At 34.5% G+C, this 24,013-nt stretch overlaps 3 protein-coding genes and 2 pseudogenes across 3 annotated transcripts; 2 read left to right on the forward strand and 3 right to left on the reverse strand.

The window, feature by feature from the left end:
- The first annotated feature begins 576 nt into the window (after positions 1-576).
- Positions 577-2,156, forward strand: LOC123192880 (photosynthetic NDH subunit of lumenal location 1, chloroplastic). The gene is made up of 8 exons (XM_044605571.1): positions 577-735; positions 817-895; positions 990-1,073; positions 1,169-1,242; positions 1,319-1,441; positions 1,527-1,598; positions 1,687-1,783; positions 1,901-2,156. Exons 1-8 carry the CDS (start codon positions 691-693, stop codon positions 2,002-2,004), a joined length of 678 nt encoding a protein of 225 aa, XP_044461506.1. The 5' UTR covers positions 577-690; the 3' UTR covers positions 2,005-2,156.
- On the reverse strand, positions 2,112-11,091 carry LOC123192879 (ABC transporter B family member 20). Its single transcript, XM_044605570.1, has 11 exons — positions 10,310-11,091; positions 8,386-8,440; positions 8,104-8,279; positions 7,801-8,001; positions 6,773-7,032; positions 6,383-6,693; positions 6,045-6,265; positions 5,624-5,964; positions 4,688-5,472; positions 4,348-4,589; positions 2,112-3,902 (listed from the first exon to the last, which is right to left on the reverse strand). The coding sequence occupies exons 1-11, from the start codon at positions 10,691-10,693 to the stop codon at positions 2,673-2,675; spliced, it is 4,206 nt and encodes a 1,401-aa protein (XP_044461505.1). The 5' UTR covers positions 10,694-11,091; the 3' UTR covers positions 2,112-2,672.
- A 2,452-nt stretch (positions 11,092-13,543) lies between these two features.
- On the forward strand, positions 13,544-14,515 carry LOC123192058 (annotated as a pseudogene).
- Positions 14,516-15,792: 1,277 nt separating this feature from the next.
- Positions 15,793-17,774, reverse strand: LOC123192265 (60S ribosomal protein L23a-like). Its single transcript, XM_044604748.1, has 4 exons — positions 17,664-17,774; positions 17,354-17,398; positions 16,391-16,754; positions 15,793-16,051 (listed from the first exon to the last, which is right to left on the reverse strand). Exons 2-4 carry the CDS (start codon positions 17,367-17,369, stop codon positions 15,967-15,969), a joined length of 465 nt encoding a protein of 154 aa, XP_044460683.1. The 5' UTR covers positions 17,370-17,398; positions 17,664-17,774; the 3' UTR covers positions 15,793-15,966.
- Positions 17,775-18,876: 1,102 nt separating this feature from the next.
- Positions 18,877-23,231, reverse strand: LOC123193572 (annotated as a pseudogene).
- Positions 23,232-24,013: the final 782 nt, after the last annotated feature.

Below are 24,013 nucleotides of genomic sequence, written 5' to 3' on the forward strand. Positions count from 1 at the left end.
AGGAGTAGCCTTAAGAAATTTAAGTAGGGATTTTTTTTTTTTTTTTGGGTTTCAAATTTGTAGTTTGATTTTTCTTTGGCTTAAGTCTAGTTTTTGAGAGTGGAAACAATCTGTAGAGAATGAATCAATGTCAAACAAATTTATTTTGATATGAATATGACACAATCAAGTTTAATTAGAAAATTAATTAAACTTTAATTAATTTCAAAGAGATTAAACTTTAATTAGAAAATTATTTTCCCCTTTTAAACCTGGATAATTACACAACAAATATATAGTAGTTTTTTCAGTAATAGATTGCATGCACAGGTAAATAAGTACCAAACCTGGCCAAATGCATATATGAATAACATTATTATTTGAGAATTGAGAAATAAATGCTCTCTCCTAGAAAAAAAAAAAGATTTTACTTTATCAATTGAGTTCATTAATCTTATGTAATTTAAACTAGTCCAACTAATAATTTATAAAACAGAAAACATATTATGTGAATTTGATAGTTTTAAGTGCATATATTATAGTTATTTAATTGTTGAGAAAAAAAAAAAACTAAAATCAATCATCCAGTAAATCATAAACCAATACAAGAAGAGAGGGAAACAAATCCACAAGGTCCTGAGCCACATAAAGCCAAACTGCACTATCCACTATCCATCTTATCGTGAGAACTTGCTTCTCTTTACTGAAAACATGGCACTTTCATCTCTCTGTGTTTCTTGTCCCTTATCAAACAAGGTCTGTCCTTCATTTTCATTTTCACATTTTAACATTCTTTCACACTACTAACATCCTGTTGATGTCTTGCTTATGTTTCAGTTGAATGTGCCCCATCCAAATCTTTTTTCTTGTCAAAACTCTATCACATGCCCAAGAGAGACCGCTTCCATTGAAGAAAGTAGGATACCCATGATGAAAAATCATGTTCTAGAAATACCCAGATCAATTTTTCTGTGAGAAGTCATATATTTATTCTTTTTTGTTGAATTTAGGTAATTGCAAGAGACGGCTGCTACTGTTGGGAGCTGGAATTCTGACTGCAAGATTACTCCCTACGAATCCTCTCTTAGCTCAAGGTAACAGGACCTATATATATAATCTCTATGGAATTGATACCTTGATATGCAACTTAATCTGACATTAAACCCCCCTGATTGCTGTCATTGTGTAGGGATTCCTAAAAATTATCAGGCGTTTGTTGATCCTAGAGACGGGTATTCGTATATTTACCCCTCGGATTGGATAGTAAGTTGAGCAAATGATAGTTCATTTTGGAAGAAAAAGCTTAAACTCAGCATATGTCTTGGTGATTCTTGTTTAGGATTGTGACTTCGTAGGACATGATTCTGCGTTCAAGGACAGAATCTTGCAGTTTCAGTTTGTTCGAGTGAGATTTATACCAACTGACAAAAAGGATATCCATGATTTGGGTCCTGTGAATGAGGTGATGAATGATCATTTTTTCTGGGCTTAATCTAAATTTAACAATGAAGAGGATCCTTTACTTCACCTATTTGTTTGTTGTGCAGGTTGTTTATAATTTGGTTAAGCATGTATATGCCACACCAAATCAAATTGCTGACATAGAAGACATGCAAGAGGTTTGTAATTCTATATCTAATTCTCCAATTTAGAGAGATACGTTTCCTTTCGGACCACAAAATTTCTCATTTTCCCTACTGAATGCAGAGGACTATAGATGGGAAAAACTACTATGCATTTGAATACAAATTGACTTCCCCAAATTACTCAAGCCATTCCTTCGCAACCATAGCCATTGCCAATGGTAATCATCCAAGTTCGATTTCTCGAGTTTCCATAAACTGTCTTCCTTTATCAGTAGCTGGAGAACTTAGAATTTCCATTTGAAACAATTTGGTACTAAATATGTGATTTGATTCAGGGAGATATTACACACTGGTTGTTGGTGCACTTGATAGACGATGGAAAAAGCTCCGGAATAAGCTAAAACTGGTGGCAGACTCTTTCAGAGTGCTTGATATCTGAAATTTTATATTATCAAGCTCGACTTTCTTAAAAGAGAGACTATATTTGTTTAATCCTAATGAGCAACAAAATTTTTATCATTTGTTGTAAATATATATCAGAAGACATTGATGAAAACTATCACAAATATTTATTTACAAAGATTACAACTATCCCCTGGGTTCTATCTTCTTCTAAACTCAATCAGATTTCACAAGTGTAAAATTTTTACAGAAACACAGATTCAACAGAGTTACAAAATTTTGCTCTTACAAATACTGGGATAGCCAAGAAAGAAACACACCTCTATACTGCAGGACTAAAATTAACTTCCATCTTCTGATTAATAAACAAATTAATATACCATGGAGGCAGCTTTCAACTGCAATCTAACAATGCTTGCCTCCATAAAGAATATGCATCCAACCCCAACCAAATTTCAAACTTCTTACTTCTAAGTCCTATATTTAAACAATTTAACTAGTTCCCGCAAGTGTCCGCCAATCCCGGTATATTGTTACAGGCCTCATCCTTCATCCTTCTAATTTGCCCTAACTCATCGTGGAATCTCCAACCAGAACATATTCAGGAAAATCTAGCACGTGTAAACATTTACAGCAATTCAAAATGAGCAGAATGAGAACCACACAGATCAACCACTTTTAAGTCACAATCAATCCCAAATATAACTATATCAATCGGTGTTGACGTAAACCTTTCCCAAAGTGGGGTTGCATCAAACAGACATACAAACCATTTTTTGCTACCAAAGAATCATGCGTCCCTTCCTCCACAATTCGCCCTCCATTAAGAACTACTATGTTGTCTACATGCCTCATCATTGCAGCTCTATGAGCTATCAGTATGGTTGTTTTGTTTCCCATTATCAGTGTATCAAGAGCCTCCTGCACTACTCGACTTGACTCTGACTCGATGGATGAACTAGCTTCATCCAGTAACAATATGGGCGCATTCTTCAGCACTACTCGGGCGATAGCAATTCTCTGTTTTTGTCCCGGGGTCAAGTCCACACCCCTCATTCCTACATGTGTGTCATAACCATGAGGCAAGCTGCTGATGAAATGGTGAGCATTAGCTATTCTTGCAGCCTCTTTCATCTCAGCTTCACTAGCATTGTGCCTTGCATAAATTATATTCTCCCTTATTGTCGTTGAGAAGATAATGGGCTCCTGCTGAACAATTCCTAAATGGTTTCTCAACCATCTCAAGTTATAAAGTTTCAGATCTCGCCCATCTAGTAGAACCTGACCAGCAACTGGATCATAAAATCTCTCAATCAAAGATATTATAGTGCTTTTTCCAGACCCTGAAACTCCAACCACAGCTATAGTTTGTCCCCCACTGACTTTCAGACTGAAATTGCTCAATACTAACACCTCCGGGCGACTTGGATAACAGAAATCAACATTTTTTAACTCAATGCTTCCATAAACATTAGGGGGCTTTAATGCTGCATTATCATCTGGATCAATCTTAGGCACTCGATCTATAATTTCAAAAACTGATGTGAGAGATTTACGCCTTTTAAGTATATAAGGAGCCAATCCAAATGGTTCCACAAGTGCAAATGTTGCGAAAGAGAAAACCATGTACTCCTTGAGAGCTGTAGGCAAATCCATATGGCCATCTCTAACGGAAATAGCAGTATACCAAAGAAGAAGAGCATTACAGGCAAAAAGAAGAAACTGTGAAAAACCAAATGCAAACCCAATGGCCATCCCATGAAAGAAACTCTGTTTGAATATTTTTTTCAGCTGCAATCTATAGAGCTCCATTACTTTGTTGCCAGCACAAAATGCTACCACAGTGTAAATATTTCTAACTGCATCCTCAAGGACTAACGATGCCTTCCTGTGCATCTCCTGGATGCCCCTTGAAAATCCAGCAAGCCACAATTTCTGCAATATATAAATTGTCAGATATCACAACCCACCATCAATCAGTAAAAATGAAATAGCAAACTGCTGTTGGAGTACAACATCCTTTTTGTTTCTTTCTTCTTCTATTTTATTTTCTTTCTTTTAAAAGGATTTATTAGAAAACAAAAATTTGAAGAAACAAAAGCTGCAGTACAGAGGATACAAGCAAAAGGGCACAACTCCTTATGGCTAGAAGGAAGTTATGAAGAGCCCAACTGCTTATCATTTTGCTGTGACTGCATCCTCTGACTTGAAGATATACATGAAACACCCTAAAATTGATTCTACAAGGATGTATGAGAGACAATAATAAGATCATGAGAAAAAAAGTATTGTCTGATACATTGATTAGGGCCCTTGACGAAATCAAATCTTGGTAGAATTGTTCATAGCATCATAAAAAGCAGGTAATGACAATGCAAACCTGGGCTATGGCAGACACAGTGAGTATTGGCAAGGTTGCTAATGCTACAAGTGCTAATCGCCACTGTAGCAACATCCCAATAAGTACAGCCACAATAACAGCAGCACTATCCTGTATAAATATGGAAAGACGGTTGCTAAAAGCAGCTCTAACAAATGTAGCATCATTTGCCAAGCGCATGGACAATGCGTCAGCACTATTATCCTCTTCATCAAACCAACCAACTTCATTCCTCAGCATTGCTGTCATATAATTGAAAAGCATTAATAACATAGAGTTTGCATACAAAGAATTCGGGGAACAAAGGAAAAAATATGAAGATACCCAAGGGCTCTTATACCTGAGAACATCATTCTCCTTACTCGTTCAGTCATTTTCTCCCCCATAATACCGAAGTAGAAGTGCTGCAAAAAGTTGGCAACAACTGTCACTATACCCATGCAGGTAATTATCAAGCACCATTTGTCTACTTCCTGACGTAGGTGATGATGTTCACCACGTTTATAGTATTCTGTTACTATCAATGCAATAACGTAAGCAAGCAGAGGATTGAAAGAACCAAAAATGGCAGCACCAATGCTTCCTAACACAGCATAGAGCCACTCAGCAAAACTAAGCTGTGCTAGTCTCCAAAATGATGGTGCTTTCCGATGCTCTGTATCCTTTGCTTCTCTAATCTTCATTGAAATGTCATCGGAGTGACTATGGGGTCGACTAAATGTCTGTGAATGGGAGCGTTCATTTTTAGGATCAGATGTCAAAAGGGGTGATATAGGGGATTCAGGGTCGGAACCATTTGATATTTGTTGATTTGCAGACTGTACATCAATCTTTGGTAATTCTGGTAGTCTCATTTCAAAACTATCTTGCCTTTGGATCGATGGTTCCTTATCAGACGCATCCAAGGGCAGACCATTTTCCAGCATTTTCTCTGCTGGCGGGCTACGAACTGCTGGAGATTCTAGCGAGTCAAAAGCACCATCTGTGGGCCTGAACATGCCAATTCTCTGAAGAGAAGGTGATTTCTGCATTTTGGGGGATAATGGTTCTTGGAAGCTGTGATTTGCAGAAGAATCCTTTTCAATTTGGAAAGATGCAGTTTCCTTGTAGTGTCTGACTGGCATCCTGGACAGAAAAACACATTCCATAAATATGTTAGGTAGAAGAAATGTATAGCTATTTAATTTGAAGGCAGGATACACTTAGAAAACATAACAAGTATTCCAGAAACAACTATACACTTTTACTATGATATTTCCCATCATGGTATGCATACCTCCTAGGAAGTTTTGCTGCTTCTTCACATTTGAGAAGCTCCGCGTACAAGCCATCCAGGGTTAATAGTTCATCATGTGTACCCATTTCAACAAGTTGACCCTCTTCCATCACAGCTATATAATCAGCATTCCTTATAAGACTAAGCCGTCGAGCAATTATTATGGTTGAACGTCCCAACATAAGCAGATCCAGAGCCTCCTGAACAGCTCTTTCAGCTTCAAAATCAAGCCCACCAGTGACCTCATCAAGCAAAAGAATCGATGGGTTTAAAAGCACCGCTCTAGCTATAGAAAGTTTTATCTTTTGCTCTTCTGTCAAGGCTAAACCAGCCCTACCCACCTGAAATGCACATAAATTAATTTCCCAGGAGAAGACACTAAGGGAGAGAATTTATCATGATACAACTTTTAATTTTTTACCAGTGTCTCATATCCCCTCTCAAGTGAGCTGATAAATGTATGTGCATGTGCTATTTTAGCGGCCTCTTCAATATGATCCAAAGCAGCATCCCGCCCATAAGCAATATTATCTCTGATACTCAAACTCAGCAAAGCAGGCTCCTGTGTGACCAGTCCTATTTGGCTTCTCAGCCATTCCAATTTCAAGTTCTTTATATTCTCACCATCCAAAAGAACCTCTCCTGCACCACAAAAAGAAAAAAGCATTAGAATCTACAGCAAAAATAATCACTAAGAAGAACTTTAAGAGAAATAGTGAGGCAACCACTTTAATGAAAACAGTATCATGGCCATATTACCTAATGTTGGATCATAAAAACGCTCCATGAGTGGGATAATACTGCTTTTCCCAGATCCATTTCTGCCAACAAGTGCTACAGTTTTTTTAGCAGGTACAGTGAGGTAAAATCCACTCAAGATAGGAATCTCAGGGCGAGAAAGGTAACTGAAATATACATTCCTAAACTCTATATTTCCATGCACTGATGATAGGCTGTTTCCGTCCTGATTAGTAGTTGAGGATGATCTGCTTATCATCTCAAAAAGTCTATAAGCAGCAATCCGCCCTTGGTCAAATGAATAGAAATTTGTTGCTGCTTGATTCAGCCCACTATAAGAGACAGAAGAAATTATAAATAAGATAGTTAGAAACAAAAGGCAACAGGAAAAAGTAAGAATAAGATGCTTACAGGCCACTTAAAATTACAGCAAACAAAGCTGTTATAATTTCACCACCATGAGCTTTGTTACGTGTAACTAGGAATCTCCCAACCCAAAGTTGTAAGGCACAAGAACATATAGCAAGACCATATGTAAATCCAAGTCCAAGTCCTTGCACAAGACTAATCAGTATACCATATCTCAAAGTAGCTTGTAATGAGGTTGCATAAGAATACTTGGCCAAAGTTTCATTAGTAAATGCATATAAGGTCCTAATATAAGAGACTGCCTGCACAATTTAACAAATTATTTTCATGTTAGAACCTTTGTCAATAAACTTTCCACCATAATGACTACAACCATTCTTGATTAAAACCAATTTTTAACAAGGGATTCTCAAAGCCAGCTTCAAAGTATTAAGTAATTGTACATTGGTAGGTAATTTTATTGTCTTTTCTTCTTATGAACAGCAAGTGATGGCAAGCTAATATAAGCATTATGTACATTAAATCAACAAATCCATGAGTAAAGAACTAGTTCCATTCACCAATTTTATGTTATTAAACTTCCAAATAATAAACACGTTTACCAAACCCTTTAGAAAGATCGTGCAGTTGACATGGGAGACAACATTAATCTTCAATTCAAATTATTCCCCAGTAACAACACCCAAAGTCAGTACATCTGATTTGAAGAAAATGAAGTAAAAATATTCCAACAATCATAGGATTGCAAGATTAAAACTAAACAGAAGATATATCTTTTTCTTTCTTGCTTCCTCTCACCTTTTTATTTTATATGAGACTATTTAAATTAGTATGCTAAGTCATGCATCAATTAGGATTTGAAAAGACACAGAAGATCATAACAAAAACAAAGGTGGCGCTGTAAATAAATTCGTAATGAAGTAACCACAAAGCACCATAATCTATAAAGTTCAGACTCTAAAACTCTAAAAGAACCAACATTCAGAAAGTTTTTGCTAACAAGAGAGAAATCCAAGCCTGAACATTGATGCTATAAATGGTAGACGAGAGTGAGAAGGAACAAGTGAGACCTGTTCAGCAATGCTGGCTGCTTCAGCATATGCATCTTGAATATTCTCAGCAAGCCTATGAAGAAATATATTTGATATCCCTCCCGCAGCAACAATAAATGGACCAGTGCCTAATGTTAAGAGTGCAATCTGCCAACAGTTGACAAACCCAATAACAAGACCACTGAAAAATGTTGCCATGTTATGAATATAATTTCCAACCTGCATCATCCAAGGCCAAGGGAAGTCCCACCAGAGAATCAATTAAATATTTATACCAGGCAAGACAAAGACATGAAAGGCTAAGCTTTAGATCAAACATACTTTTTCACTAAGAGCAGATTGAATGAGCAGCACATCACTCAACACTTGGCTCACAATATCCCCATTATTACCATAAGTATCAAAAAAACTCATGTCTTGGTTAAGCAAAACTTGAACATATTTTGATCTGATGACAGCAGTCTGCCGTTCTCCAGTTAAAATCCAACATGAAACCTCTATTGCAAAGAAAAAGTTAGTATTAAAGGCTGCAAAGAAAAATCATCCATGAGAAAAAAAAAGATATGTGATGGTAGTTGATTCAGAGTTGATATTAATATTTACCAATCCAACCAGCAACAAAAACACCCACAGCTATATAAACAATGGTCAAAGCAAGCTGCATGAAGAAAAAAGTAAGTCAAATTAGAGTTCATCTAAATCCAAAATTTCCAGCTCTGACAAAAACTAATTGAATATAGAAGGAAAAAAATTCAAATGCTCAATGTTGACCAAGAGTTGCCTTTACGGCTGAATTTGAGCCGAGCTTGTTTGACCTCAGCTTGAACAAGCCCAAAACGAGCTTGAACTCAAGCCTAAAAGTTAATTATTTTTAAGCTCAAGCTTAAAGGGCATTCGGATCACCAAGCTCATTAATATGAAAAAATTCAATAAGAATCAACTAAAATAACATCTTTTTAATCAATACATATCAAAACAACATCGTTTTAGTTATTTTTTACTCAGATACAGTACCAAACAGAGTTAAAAACTAAGCTCAACTTGGGTCAACAATATAGCCAAACTCAAGCAAGTTGAGCTCGAATAACTTTGAGGCGAGCTCGAGCTCGACTCCCCTTAGGTCGAGCTAAGTTCGGTTTAAATCCAGCCCTAATTGCCTTCACAGGTAACATATTCTCCCAACCATAGTAATAGTACTTTAGAAAGTATGATATAGCAATACTTTCAGGTAAACACTTCAAACTAAAGAGCAGCCATATTTAATAGACCAAAGCAGTTCTCACAGACTATATATTTTCCCTTCACCCAAGTACATAATATATGGAAAATGTTTTAGGTACATGTATTTGTGCCAACCTTGCTCTTCCCACAGAGGAAAAAAATCTACATATTAAGCAAAAGGTAATTGCATATCCTCATTTTATAAGAAAGCAAGAAAGGGTAGAGAGGAGAGGTGAAGGATGTGGAGCTCATCAACATGGTATCCACCAGACAATCAAATTTCTGTGGGGAAAGTTGTCTGGTGAGCTGATCTAAAATAGAAAAGTACCAATTATGTTCTTTGCAGTCCTCTTCTAGAAATACCTCACAAGTAAAATAGAGATTTTCCTCCTAATATGTCAGATTGACCTCATGTTTTGTCCTTTTACAATGAAAAAAAGTAAATACCGACAAATGGTTTTCCCTTTTAAATTTGAACCATGTATCAAATATCATACAACAGCTCATTATATATTTGGGGTCTCATTACAGCAAGTACTTACAAAATAGAAACTAAAAGTATTAATCAATACATTCCCTTATCTATTATATAGGTGAATCAGAATTTTAGGACCTCCAACAGAACAACTGCAGTAAGATTATTTCTACAGCAGCTGTGTTCTGAATTAAACTTTCTTAGCATGGTGAAGAACAACTAAAGACGGCATCATAGGCTTCCCTCCAATTTTGGACATGGAAAATAAAAGAATACATAGCAACCAACCCAGATCATGTAAAAGCAAAAGGCATCACAAAAGCTGCTTTCAGTTCCATACTACTCACGTTTCTATCAAAACCCTAAATTCTGAACCACATGATCTTTCTAGGCAAAAATTTTCCAATATCTTCAAATTTAAGTATACACATTTTAATACTATACTAAACTGCCCTTCCAAATAATGAATGTTAAAATTAATGAAACAGTACAAAACGTTATATAACCAAACAGAAGCACTAATTATGCAAGTTCTCCTATGGTCAAAACTATAACAAACCGTTAGTTATAGTCTTCATTTATCAAATAAGAAACGGCTATCCTAAACTAATAAAAGTAAAGCAACATAATATCAACAAATCCCTAAAACTCAAAATTTTGACTCCTTTCATTTTCTGAAAAATCTCCCCAGACAAACAGAAGAAAAATGCTAATCAACTATAGTAGCCGAATCTCTTAATTACGAAATTTACTTTTTCATCAAAAATATTAAAAATTCACCTGAATCCAACAAAAACTAACTTGCTCAAATTTACTCAACAAAACCCTCACCTCGCTAAACCTGTGGTACTGATCCTGAGTATTTCCAATCCTCAACACCTCAATAACTTTAGCGAAGTAGTGCAAGTACACAACAAGAGCCGTTCCGTGCGCCGCGGCAGCGAGTGAGCCAACGATCATGAGCACCCAGTCGAGCCGGTCTGCGCAGGCAAACAACCTCGAGAATGGCACTGCTGCCGGCGGCGGCTCCATCTCTTCGGCCTCCTCCATTTCCTCCGCTTCCTCCGCCTGGGCAGCAGCGGCCGCCGCTGCCGCCTCGGCACCGGGGTCCAGATACGGAGACGGCGACTCCGGAGGCTCAGAAACCTCCGACACGGGCGTTAGGGGCTGTATATGCGGTGGGGACCACCCAAACAGCCCCCTAGATATCATCATCTTGTCGTAAAAAAGAAAAGTATCTAAACCCTAGGAGAAACTGACTTTGAATCCCTCTAAATTTAGCTGATCTGCTAAATTTAGAGGAAAGTTATAATATCTGGCAACAAAATGAGATAATCAATTTGTGCGTGCTTTTGCTTTGTGTGTTTTCTGAAAGTAAAAAAAAAAAAAGAGTTTGACGGGGGGACTGAGTCAAAGATTAAGGCGATGAGAAAGGAGAGAGAGAGATGAAATCGCCATCAAAACGGAATGAAAAAATTAAAAATAAAAAAGAATTTACCGTGCTTTTTTGTTATCATTTTCTTTAGGTTTTTTTCAGGTTAACGGTCAAATGCCGGCCATGTACCTCCTCTTCCCCACCCCCAAAAGTTAAATAATTTCTCTTTCTGATTAACTTTGTAGTGCTAAAATAAGTTTACAATTACTAAATATTCATTAATCTGATAAATTTAAATTATAACGGCAATTTAATAGTTCATAAATATCAAGAAAATTTTTTATTTCTGGAAAAAAACTAGTCAACTTATTAATTTCAGGGGTTGAGAATTTTCTCTTACAGAAAATTGAATTGGGTTGATGACACGTGGAAGAAATGGTGGTGTGGTGGGTGAGGTTAGTGTGACTGTAGTGAAATAATAATGATATATATATATATATATATATATATATATATATATAAATAAAAATATACAGATGGGGGCAGGGCAGACATGATTGAGAGTGTGTGAGATGCCAGTCCATTTGACCTGTTTCCGTCCCTGGCTCCTGGCTTCTTTTTTTAATTTTAACGCCTTGTTTGGTGTTCCCCTTTTTTTATTTTTCTGTTTAATTATTGATGGGGACAGGACAGCTTGTGCTTGGGAATTGCAAAGCTAAACAATGTAAAATAAAAGTTAAGTATTAGTGATATATTATATTTTTTAGACGGTAATTGATTAAAATAATTAAAATTAATGCCTAACAAGACTGGGGTTGAATTCTAGTTCAGTCAAAACGAATTCAAAGTTTAAGTTCTTTTAAATTCAGTTTAGTTTAAAAAGGTTAAATTTAAACCAAGATTTGACTTTGATGAACTCTTTCCAAGTCAATTTAAATTTGGTTCGATTAGAAAAAAATTAAATTTAAATTTAAATTTAAATCAAGTTTAAATATAATAATTGAGTAAAAAATCGATAAAAATGATATCGTTATAATATATATTAATCAAAATAACATCATATTAATTTATTTAAATTGAACATTTCAAACTTATAAATAAAACACCCTTCGAGTTTGAGCTTATCTTTTTATAAGTTTATTTTGAATTAATTCAAATAAATCTAAATTTAAAAAAAAAAACTTAATCAATTTAATTCAAATCTAATATTAGTTTGTAGGCGTAACTAAACTTTATATGTACTCAGTTTTGTGACAATTTCAGTCAATTTTCAATAATTAAAATGAGCAAAAAGATTAGTATACTGTTATTTATCATGTTCAACAGCTTAAAGTACTAAGATTTAGTCATTTTGGAGAAGATTTCAAAGGTTTAAATATTGATTTTCTGTTGAATTTTTATGTGAAATAGTTTGAATGTTCTACTATTTTCACGAAATTTGTTAATGGTTTTATGTTAAAGTGATTCTAGAATCTATTGTTGGTGAAATCGAGCCTGGAAATAGGAGATTTTAGGAATGCAATTCACTTGTGATGATGAAAGTTGAAGATGAGAGTTTTTTTGATATTTGGCTTGAAGATTCCCACACCAGAGACCCCCGCTCTTCAGGCCCCTCCTGATCACAGAATATAATGTGGATTTTTTGGTGGCAGCATTGGAATGAGTGTGTAAACAGACTTTTCAAGCTTAATAGGTTCGTCAAAGTTCGGGTGAGACATAGTCATTGGCTTCATGTATTTTGTTTTTACCCCATTTAGAGTCAGCCGAAGTGAAGTGAAAAGTCGCGTATTCAGTGACAGATGAGCAGAGCCAAGAAGATTAAAGGAAAAGAGTGCTTCCTCTTCCAATTCTCAAGGTGTGACTATCTGCATTCAGTTTCATAGTTTTATGTATATACAATGCACATTGTTTAAGTATATAACAATTAGTCTATGCTTCGTTTGTTTTGGGTCTTCAGTAAATAGTGAAACCAGTTAGAAGGTTTTTTTTTTTTTTTTTTTTCCAAATTATAGTTTTGTTTACTCAAGAGTTTCACTAGCATAAATTGCAATTATTCTAAAATTATAAGAAAATTAAACAAACTGTGTGGTTAAAACAATTCTAAGATGAGAAATGTGAGATTTATGAGCTTTAACGTAAAATTGTTTGTCATATGGAAAATGATACAACTGTTGGTTCTTATGAATAGTCCATTCAAATTTAATAATATGGACTATGATGGTAAGCTTTAATTACTGATGCTTCTGTATATTTACCTTGCAATTGAAGTAGATGGGATGCTTTAACTGAAAGTTAAGAGAAAAAAAAATTATTCACATAGATGAAAATATCTAGAATGATTGTTTCTTTTTTTACTGTTTCAACTTTAGTCTAAATATGCTAACAAATATTTACTGCCAATAGGAATTGATAATTCTAGAGTCATATGTCAGCCATGGTAACAGCAATGTTGGAAGCATTACCTTGATGGTTTCATTTGTTTGCATATGAATGTCTTTATTACAAGGACTTTAGAGGTGAAGGAGACACATAAGTATCAGTATCATGGAATTTAACTGTAGATATGAAATTCAAATTTGAAAATATATGATGTCAATTGTATAATATATTGGTAATACAGAGGGGGAAATGTATTTGTTTGTCCAAGGGTTAAAATTTTTTGCATGCATAATCCGTGCATTTTTGTTTCTATGTCCTATATATCTGCTGGAGTCATTGCTCCTTGAGTTTCTCTTGTTAACCAAACCCTGGCATCATGTAAGCATTACTATATTTCAACAAATAGAGAGCATCACCAGTTGTTTCTTTATCGGATTACTCAAATTTCCCTTGTCTTGTTGTTATTTTGTTCTCTAGTGGTGTTGAAATCAACGCCACCTGCTAATTATGCAGTGCCATGGTTCCGTGAATAAGATGGTTGATGTCTTAAGAGGACACCCTTGATATGGTTTAGTTGCTGCTGAAAGTAAAAAGGGATTTCTTTCAGTCACTGATAAGAAGTATGGAAACTCATTTCTCTATCCTTCTGGACGGCAGGTATCCATTGTAAGTTTATTAACACATTCTACATATGAGAAAGGTGTGATGACCAGATTCTCATTTATCTTTCCTGTTTCTTGGGGATGGACAGGAAATAGTTGTTGAAGGTCAAGATAAGGTATTCAAAGATGTTACTGAACTGCTAGAAAGTGTCAGTATGCATATGATAGTGTTAGTAATTAGTTTTAGTTATCCAGTTTCTGCCCTTTGTTTCTTTAGCGATACATAATTTTAGCTGGTGTTGTATACTAAAAAATGACGTTGATGGAAAAGCTTATTGCACATTTGAGTTCATAGCTCAGTCTCCCAACTACACCCGCCACGCTCTTGGTGCTATCTCCGATGGCAACGGTGTGAACCTCACACCCAAAACACGAAATATTCATCTTTGTACATTGCATTTAGTATTGTCGATTAAGATTCATAACGAGGAGAGTTCAAGTGATAGCCTTTAAAATTGTTGAACTTGCATCATGTTCAACAAACAGTGATGGTGTTATCGAGCCTTACTGTTGACAGGTTATTTCTACACATTGACGGTGGAGGCAAACGAGAGAAGGTGGGAGAAGATGAAAGATGGATTGCAAACAATGGTGGAATCCTTCAAAAGTTTCAATGTTTGATGTGGTTGTCCTAAATTTGCTTATCAGACTTGGGATATCTCACCTCACCTCAGAACTACAGGCACCATTTTGTACTCTTCTTCAAGGGTTAGGAGGCCTGATTGTTTTATTTATTGCCCTTGTTCCCTCGTCATTACACACCAGGGAATATAGTGCCAATCATTGAACCATGCAAGGACTTCCACCACCACTGCCAAAGCACCCATTTTTTCCCTTTCTTCGTGCTTCTATTTTAAGCTTTGCCTCATGTATCATCGTAAAATGACCGCATTCCAAATATTTAAATAAAGAGTGTTACAGCCTACCCAGTTGCAACTTGTTTATCAATTATATTTGCGGTTGAAAATCCTTGAACCATATTATTCCAATTATGTATCATTAATATATCTTTTTAAAATAATTATAATTTCAATTAAATTTATAACATCTTTGATCTAATAATTGGGTTCATTGTTAATATATTGTTCATTTTGAACATAATTCATCATGATTTTATTTCTAAATTTGTAACTTAAAACAGATCAAACTCACTTGTTATTTAATCAAACAAATTTTCTCATCTCTAACTGATATAAAATGTACAGATAGACCTTATATTTCTAATGTAAAATATACAGATAGACCCAACATTTCTCTCGTATTTAACAAATCCTACATTAATAAAACATAAGAGAAATATTAGATCTGTCTGTATATCTCATATTACTTAAAGATGAAAATATTTGATTAGTTAAATACTCTATAAACTTTTTAAACACACATTTTGAATTATAAAACCCCCAAACAAAATCACCATAAACTATATCAAAATGAACAACATCTTAATAATAAAAATGTTACAAAATTAATATGATAAATTATATAATTTTACTTATTTATTCACGCTAATTTAAAACAACCCTTACGGCTGCTTTTCAAGTTTAATAAGAGATCCCTTAAACCTAGTGCACCTCGTTGAACCTAAAGGGAAAGGAGAATTACGTAAACATCTATCAAACGGCCGTTGCTTTTAGCTTACAGGCACCGATCTAAACGCTGTCACATGAGAAATTAGAAAATGACAGGCAGGTGACCTTCACAATTTCAGCTACTCTAAACAAGTTTCGATCTAACCCGCGGCATTCTCAATCAATAAAACTTTGTTAAAAATTCATCAACATTTTCACTCACCATTTCATCCCATTCACGGATATCGCAGTATCAAGAATTTAAACAATAAAATTATGCAAAATATCTGTGTACCGAAAATGTACCATTGCAAGCCCACCACAAAATAGTTAAATCGAAAATCCTTGTAGAGAATTTAAGCAATTAAATCTTAATAAGGCATCTCATGCAAAGTTTTAATAAAAAGATCCCAACACATATTTAAAGGCAACCAAAATGATATTGGAGTCCTAACAAAATGCAACACTCCTAGCAAAACTGTCAACAGTACATATTTGTATCACTTAGATAATTCCAATCTTGTTTGCCACATCCAAGGCATCATAGTCAGGGGTCAGCCTAACATACGCCTTCTTTGTTCCGTCAGGCCTGCACCACAAAGGATGAAATCAGTTTTGACTAAAATACAATTGTCTTATAGTTCCATTGCCCACTTAAAGATAATATAGAAAGCAACACATGATCTCTGACTGCTCTACAAAACTTGACATGAATGTGGATTATTAGTTGCAGAATTATCATGTCATCTCTTTGGAAAAAATATGAACATCATGTATTTGATTCAAATTGACTACATTAAATTCAACAAGCATCTAACAGCTAACAGGTTGTATTATTCAACTCTAAAAAGAGTTTAAGCTAACTGCTGATATGTATATATCCTCCTAAACTTCCTCAGTAATTATAATATCAGTAAATGAAATCTACCTGATTAATGTATTCACTTTCTTTGTCTGGATGTCATACATCTTCTTTACTGCATCCTTAATCTTTTTCTTGTCAGCACGGATGTCAACAATAAAAACCAAGGTATTGTTGTCCTCAATCTTCTTCATTGCTGACTCAGTGGTTAGGGGATATTTCAGAATTTGGTAGTGGTCCAACTTGTTCCTTGGTGGAGCACTAATTCGAGGATACTTAGGGTTCCTATCCCTTTTCAATGTCTTTGGCCGATGGAATGTCACGGTAGTCCTGATTTTCTTAGCTTTCTTCTTAAAGGTTGGCCCAGATTTTACAGCCTTGGCAACCTTTGTGGCCTGAGACTTCGGATCATTCTTTTTTGCGCTGTCAACTGCAAAAGGTCAATAATTATTAAAGTCAGCAACCAATGAGTAAACACGGGCATAGAACCAGGAAAAATTCTGGAAGAACAGGGTAATAACAATAGCAATTTAGAAGTAGCTTCTCAAGTCTGTCATAAGTACCATACACCAAAACACGAGAGAACCAAATCTGATTAACAAAACATTTACTCGAGAATTAATAACACTAATAAATTTTATAAACCATATCTGTCAGAAAAAAACAAGAAACAAAGCTAAAATCCTACTGATTTCACAGACATGCTCCTAAAGTTCATGTTCTAACAAAAAATAACCAAAGCAAACTATCTACCAATATCCAAATTTAAGCAGCAATATTCCCATCACAGAAAAAATAAACATAACAAAAAAATTAGAGACATTTATTGTTCCTAACGATTTCCAACGTTTTTGCACATTTCATTCATTTAGGTTCCCATTCTATCAAAACCTAGATTTTGGAAATAAAATAATCAGAAGATAACTCACTAACACATCCAACAAAAAGGCAAACATTGTCATTTATTTATGTTATTTATAGATAAATCAATAAACAAAACACCGTAATAAATTCAATAAAAGAAATTACCTTTAGCAGGAGCCATTGGACTCTCCTTCTGAAGCACTACTTACCCTATGAAAACACCAAAAACAAACAAAAGACAAAACGGTCAGCCTACAAAACTGAATCCATCAACACTGAATCAAAAATTGACTAAAACGAACAACAACAACAACAAAAAGAAGAGAGAGAACTACAACAGAAGCAGATCTATGAAAATAGTTAGAAAACAACAGCAAGAAGGCACTCTTCTAGAAGATAATAATGCGTTTGGAATCAAATGAAAGGATTTTCAAAAGGAAACAAAAACGTTTTGAATTCAAGTTCAAAAGGAAACCTTTCTGAGAGACTGAGAGAGCAAGAGCTGCTGCGGCTTCACCGAGTAGGGTTTTTGACGACGAAGCGAACCTCTATATATAGTCCAGAAATTACTAATTTGACCTGCTTTCTTCTGAACCGGGCTTTTTCACATGTTTAATTGAGGCCCAGCTAACTTATGGCCGCCATGACTAAACTCATTGTAACCAACCAACATCTATGATATAAATAAAGTCCAATGAAAATAATTCACTAACAAATACAAGCTGAAGTAACTTTAAGTGAACACTATCTCCACTCATAATCTTCAATTAATCATTCAAAGCATTAAAGCTGTTAGAAACTTAAGAATCTACTTCAAGAAAGAGCAATATACAAAAAAAAATCGAACAAAAAAAAGATATACTATAAAAATTGTTCTATTAGAATATTTAATATAAATATCCTATTAAAATTTTTAACAGAATCGATAGAGATGAACAACAAAAGAATTTTTTATTTAAAGTGAAAAGAGTGAGATAAGAGTTATTGGATTTAATTTAAAAAGATATAAACTTGTAAATTATACTTAAAGGGTAATTTATTATTCATAAAATTTATTTTTTAAAGGCATATTCGTAAACTTGTAAATTATACTTAAAAGGGTGTATATATATAGAGTTAAATCATTCATTCCATTTTTTAAGTTATTATTCATAAAATTTATTATTGAAAATGTCCCTCTACGGTAGTCGTAACAATAAGTAAAATCAATATTAATGTTAATTTTATTAACAAATAAACTAATGATAACATTTTACCTATCTTAATTTCAACCATCACCTTTGCAAAATTTCTAATTTCGTTCAATTTCATAAATTTGATATTAAAGCGCATATTTAATTAAAATGTTAACATTAAATTGAGAATAAAGTGTTATAAATTCTAAAGCCCAAAAAATCTTTTAGATAAAGTTCAACAAAACAATGTAACATAACATAATTTTTATTTGGAGATAAACATGTCAAACAAATAAACAATTATCTATATGTGAAAGTTAATTTATAAAGCCTAATACACCTTTAATCAGAAATAGACTAATCACAAAGCCAAATGTAGTTATCTTATAAGGCTTTGTGTGGCCACTATTACTAATTGCATTGCTAAATATGGGGATTGTGCTGCAGACTTTAAAAATTTAACTTAACAAAAATTGAGCAACATAAAGTGGAGAGGCAGGAGACAAAAGAGACTGCGGAAGGAAATGGAAATTTCAATATTCTATTCTGCCTGAATAAGGGCGTCAGAATCTGTTTCAAGTAACAATGAATAGACAAGAAGGTTCAATCTGTGGAACAAATGATTTTAGGTGACCAAGATGTTGCATCATTGTACAACCAGGTGAATAGCGACAAACTAAGCAGCACCTGCAAACAACATAAGAATAAACACACAAATGAGTTTTTCTTTTCCGGGTTTTTTGATGAAAATCAAAATTTTCATTAACAAACAAAATACTAAAACCAATTGGCACAGCAACATCCTCACTTAACCACAAGCTGCTTCAAAAGTTCAATCCTGCCAGCTACTGACAGCTCCACTCACCAACACCATTTCCATCGAGACCAGATAACTCACAATGCGTTTATGAAGGTTTATGCCAACTGACATATTAAGTAGATAAATTACTTGGTGTAAACCAATGCTTGCAGATGAGGATTAAATATAAATTATGATCTAAAGAGAAAAAACACCATTCTATTCATCTCAACTCATTAGTCGTGAATGGCAAAAACCAATATTCTTCTACCAAATGTCATTTTCTATATTTTGCTATAGATGCCAAGTGACAGAACAAACCATCCAAAATAATTGCTCATCTAGCCACCCACCATATCATTAAAAAGATTTCTGACACCAATACAGGCAGCTCATTATCTTCTCAAAAGAAACAAAGATATAGTTACCTCAACAGTTTCGTCAGAGGAGTTTGTTCTGTTGCTCGATAGAGTAGTGAACTAATCCAGTTGAATACATCCAATAACAATATGCTACTAGGTTAAGCATTCTATTCTGGCCCTCACTAGAGCTACAATGTGCTCAACCATGCAAGAAATTCCGCTGGTTCTTCATTTTCTTTAATAATCTGTTTATAAGCAGCGGTAAACATGCACATTTAGAACAGCAGAATTAATAAGCACGTGTATGGGTTATTTAATCCAACTGAACTGACCAAAGAACATCACAAAATAATCTCACATTGTCAAACCAAAATCAAAGTTTTATGATTCCTTTCGATATAGGCATATTGTGTGAATAACTTAATGCCTCAAAGGACATGTAAGCAAAAAGCTGATAACTTGAAAGTAACACTAACTGCTAGAAAGAAGCTAACAACAGGACGAAGCAAGAAATAGCACAATAAGATTTTTTGATACAGCACATACCATAAAGCTGGAACTATCAACAGAATTAGTCAACAATTAACAAAAAAATTACAAATTTTATACACAAAAGAAAACATATAAAATAAGCCAAGTTTAAATACCTTAATTGGAGTGTCCTTTGGTAGACCCATCTGAATTAGAATATCATATCCAAATTGATTCCAGTCAATATCTTCTAGATCCCTTGACTGAAGGCTGTTATCTAACTGAATCTGACTTTTCTCATGACAATGAGATCTTCCTACCCATAAATACAGAACCTTAGCAATACTTTTCCCCAAATCTGCACTAGGGGGAAAAATTGCAAAAGCAGATCTTGAGTTTAGATCAGTGGAGACAAATTTTTCTACCTTTTCAAAAGTAGGCCAGTGACACACTAAAGGTTGCATTTCATTACATTTAGCTGTTATGCTTTTTAGCAAACCATTTGGTATTTTGGAGTTAAGGCCTTCCCCAACAGAAAAATTTCTACAAGATTCAGAAAAATTATTAACAGGGGTGAATTCCTTGAGACATGAGTTAGAACTAGCTATTCTACCTGGAGGTATCTTCAACTGGAACATGTGAGTTAGTTCCTCTGATCTCTTTCTAATAGCTTTCTTGCCCTCAAATACAATTTCTATACTATCTGGTTTACAAAATGTGTAACTATTGTTGTTTATTTTGACATCATCTACTTGACCGGTCAAAATAGCCGGATTACTGTTTTCCCTTACATTACTCGTCATCACTGGCAACTTAAGAGACTTAGACAAGCTACCTCTTCGCTCAGCAAGGGAAGGTGAAACTCTTTTGACTGGTGATAAAGAAGACCGAGTAGATGGCGGCAAAGTGCTGTTCACAGCAAGAGGCTTTGGTATGCTAATGTCTTGACATGAAGTTTTAGATTTAAGGGACAAGTTAGAAAAGTCAGACCAAGTTGAAACCACTGGAAGAGAACACGATGCTGCTAAAGGAGAATCCATTGAGGACTCTGAGAAAGACGTTGAACTGGTACTTGAATCAGAAGAAACTGAATCAGGAGAGAGAAAAGGGGGTGAAGAAGATCTAGACGATAATGATGAAGTAGATGACAACGGAGATAATGTGCATAGTAACAACATAGAATCTGAATAAACTCAAGATAGGGATATCTTAGGCACTGAGACAAACACTTTCATATCAACTAAGGTAAACTTACACCTAAGCATACTCCAGCTGCTTTCTCTAGCAGGAAGGTGGGTTTCATGTTCATTTTCTGATAATGCAATTGGAGGGACAAAACCTCCCATTGCAGCTTTCAGAAAAATCTCATAATCAACATCATATGAATCTACTTTCCTCTCACCAGGACATATCTTAATTGTTAATTCCCCAATCTCCACTTCATTTCTAGATTTATCCATCAAAGGTAAGAAGTTCGAAAAGGCATCCCAAAAATAAGCTGGTTCCTCCCCTTCCTTTATTATTACCATGGGCCCCTGTGCTTTCTCATACCGAACAATTTGACAAACATCTCCTCTTGCATCCCTTTCCATGATAGTCTCACAGTTCTTACCAATCCAATTATATATAGCAGAAGGAAAAAAACAATAAATGCACCTCTAGAGTCAAGAGCCATTGGTGAAGGATCATTCAACATTTTTGGGACTAAATGTAATGGATCATACGGGGAGTGTGGGGCAATCCTATACATCCTCAACAATGAACTGGGACTAAGAGGGAAGCCATGAACCCTCTTTTGGCACTGTAATAACTGGCATGCAAAACCCATGTTTGGGTCAGCAATACCTCTTGCTGCCTTCACATACTGGAAAGCATCATCAAAACTCTGTCCTTCTCTCCACATGAGATATGCAATAACCAACAATGTGGACCGTGATACCCCCTGACAACAATGAACAAAAACCCTTCCACCTTTTTCCCTCACATCTTCAAAATAATCAAAAACATCATATAAAATGCTAATAATATCCTCTGATGGACTATCCTGCAACCACAAGGTTCTGTACACAAAATCAGCTCTGAAATACTCAGGACAAACAATACCCACACAGTTCAAAACATGTGTAATCCCATTTTGTTTTAATATGTCCCTATCTCTCGCAACAGTTTCTCCACCAAGATACATATGTTCTGCCACTTTAGAACATTCTTTATCAAAGAATGCAATCTTATCCCTCTTCACAAGCCCACCATTCCTCTCTTAGTTTCGCTGAATTGATGATAAATCCAACTTCAATCTCTCACCATTCTTGTTCCCACTTGGCGTTGGAGGCTGTGTCCACTCACCAAGATCATCAGAACTTGCCTTGGGCCACTCATCTAGGCTACGGCGCTCAATAGATAATGGTTGCAGAGGCAGCAAACAAGACGGTGCCTTAGAATTCTGTTGGGAACGCGGAGTTAATGGGGCAGGAAACCCGCAAATTTGATTGTTGTTTCCACTATTGCCACCATTTGGATCACTGAAATCTTTCTCTTCAGTTTCAGGGTTCTGAGATGAAGTATGAGAGGCAGACCATGAAGCCGATCGCCAAAACATCTTCCAGGAACCAGGAAGCATAAACCGCAGATTGACTCACTGCACAACAAAAATTATAACAGTTAATTAATAAGTTTATCCATTGAAGTCATGAATTACCTCCATAACAGTCCCAAAATAAACAAGCAAAAACCCCACTACGTCAGCAGAACACGCAATAAACTTGAACTTCACATGAAAAAAAAAAAAAAACTAACAAAAAAAAATCATCAATAAGAAGAGCAAAAGCCCTAGTCTGAGTCTGAAAATTCCCTAGTACTAACAAAACTTCATAACCCACAAAACGAAAGTAGATATAAAAACACCAAACTAATAAGAATCTACAGGGTTTTTGTTTTTCTTCGTCTTTTTTTCCCTTGATGTACTACAATATATATATATATATATATATATATATATATATATATATATATATATATATATATATAAACAAATTTGATGCTACAGAGACGAAGAAAACTTAAGAGTGCTAAAATTTGAGACTTACAGAGAGAAATAAACAGCGTAAGGTGTGAAGAAAGAAGTTATTTGAGTGAAGGATAGAAGGAGATAGAGAGGGAAAATATAGAAAAGAAATGGTGATTAGAAGTCATTTTCAAAGGTGTCTTTCTTTCTTTGTTTGACTGTGACGAGAGTTGAGACTTTTCTTTTTAATTTTTTTTTTCACAAAATGTTTAGATTGATATTATTACTTATGATGATGCGTTTTGGAAGTGATTTTTCAAAAAGTGTTTCTGGACGTAAAATCATCTAAAGGGAATTTTACAAGGAAAATAACGACCAAATAAATAACATAATTGGAAACATTTAGTAAGGCCAAAAGAATATTTTCTAGCGAGCTTTAGCTCATTTTTTAATATATATTCATCAAATTTAAAAAATTTAAAAATTAATTTTTATTATAATTAAAAATAAAATTATTATTTTATTTATAATATTGAAAAATATATAATTATATTTTTTTTAATTTTAAAAACTGATATTTTATTTCAATTTTAATTTTAAAAAATATCATTTTTCCTTTAAATTTTTAGAATTTTTTCTCTCTTTCTAATTATAGTGACTATCATTATTTTCATTTTTTTGAAAGCTGCAATCGTCTCCTTCCTCAACAAACAACGTTAATAGAGTTTTCATCTCTATTGATAAAATTGTCTCATCTCTTTGTTAAGAAATTTATCTCTAAGTTAATGAAGATAGAAGACAAAGAGTTTGATGTTGCACCAATTATATTTGAAGCATACGTGGGCATCATATTAACCTAATCAAAAGAATATTTCTCAATTTTCTTTTAATTTTATTCTTAGAAGCGTAAAATTAAATTTTTTTACTTATTTTTTAAAAACAGATCACGTCATTTATTCGTTGTTATTATTATTATAATTTTTGGAATAAATGATAAGAATTTTTTAATGTGTC

This window comes from Mangifera indica, chromosome 12 (genome assembly GCF_011075055.1).
Source record: "Mangifera indica cultivar Alphonso chromosome 12, CATAS_Mindica_2.1, whole genome shotgun sequence".
Lineage (NCBI taxonomy): Eukaryota > Viridiplantae > Streptophyta > Magnoliopsida > Sapindales > Anacardiaceae > Mangifera > Mangifera indica.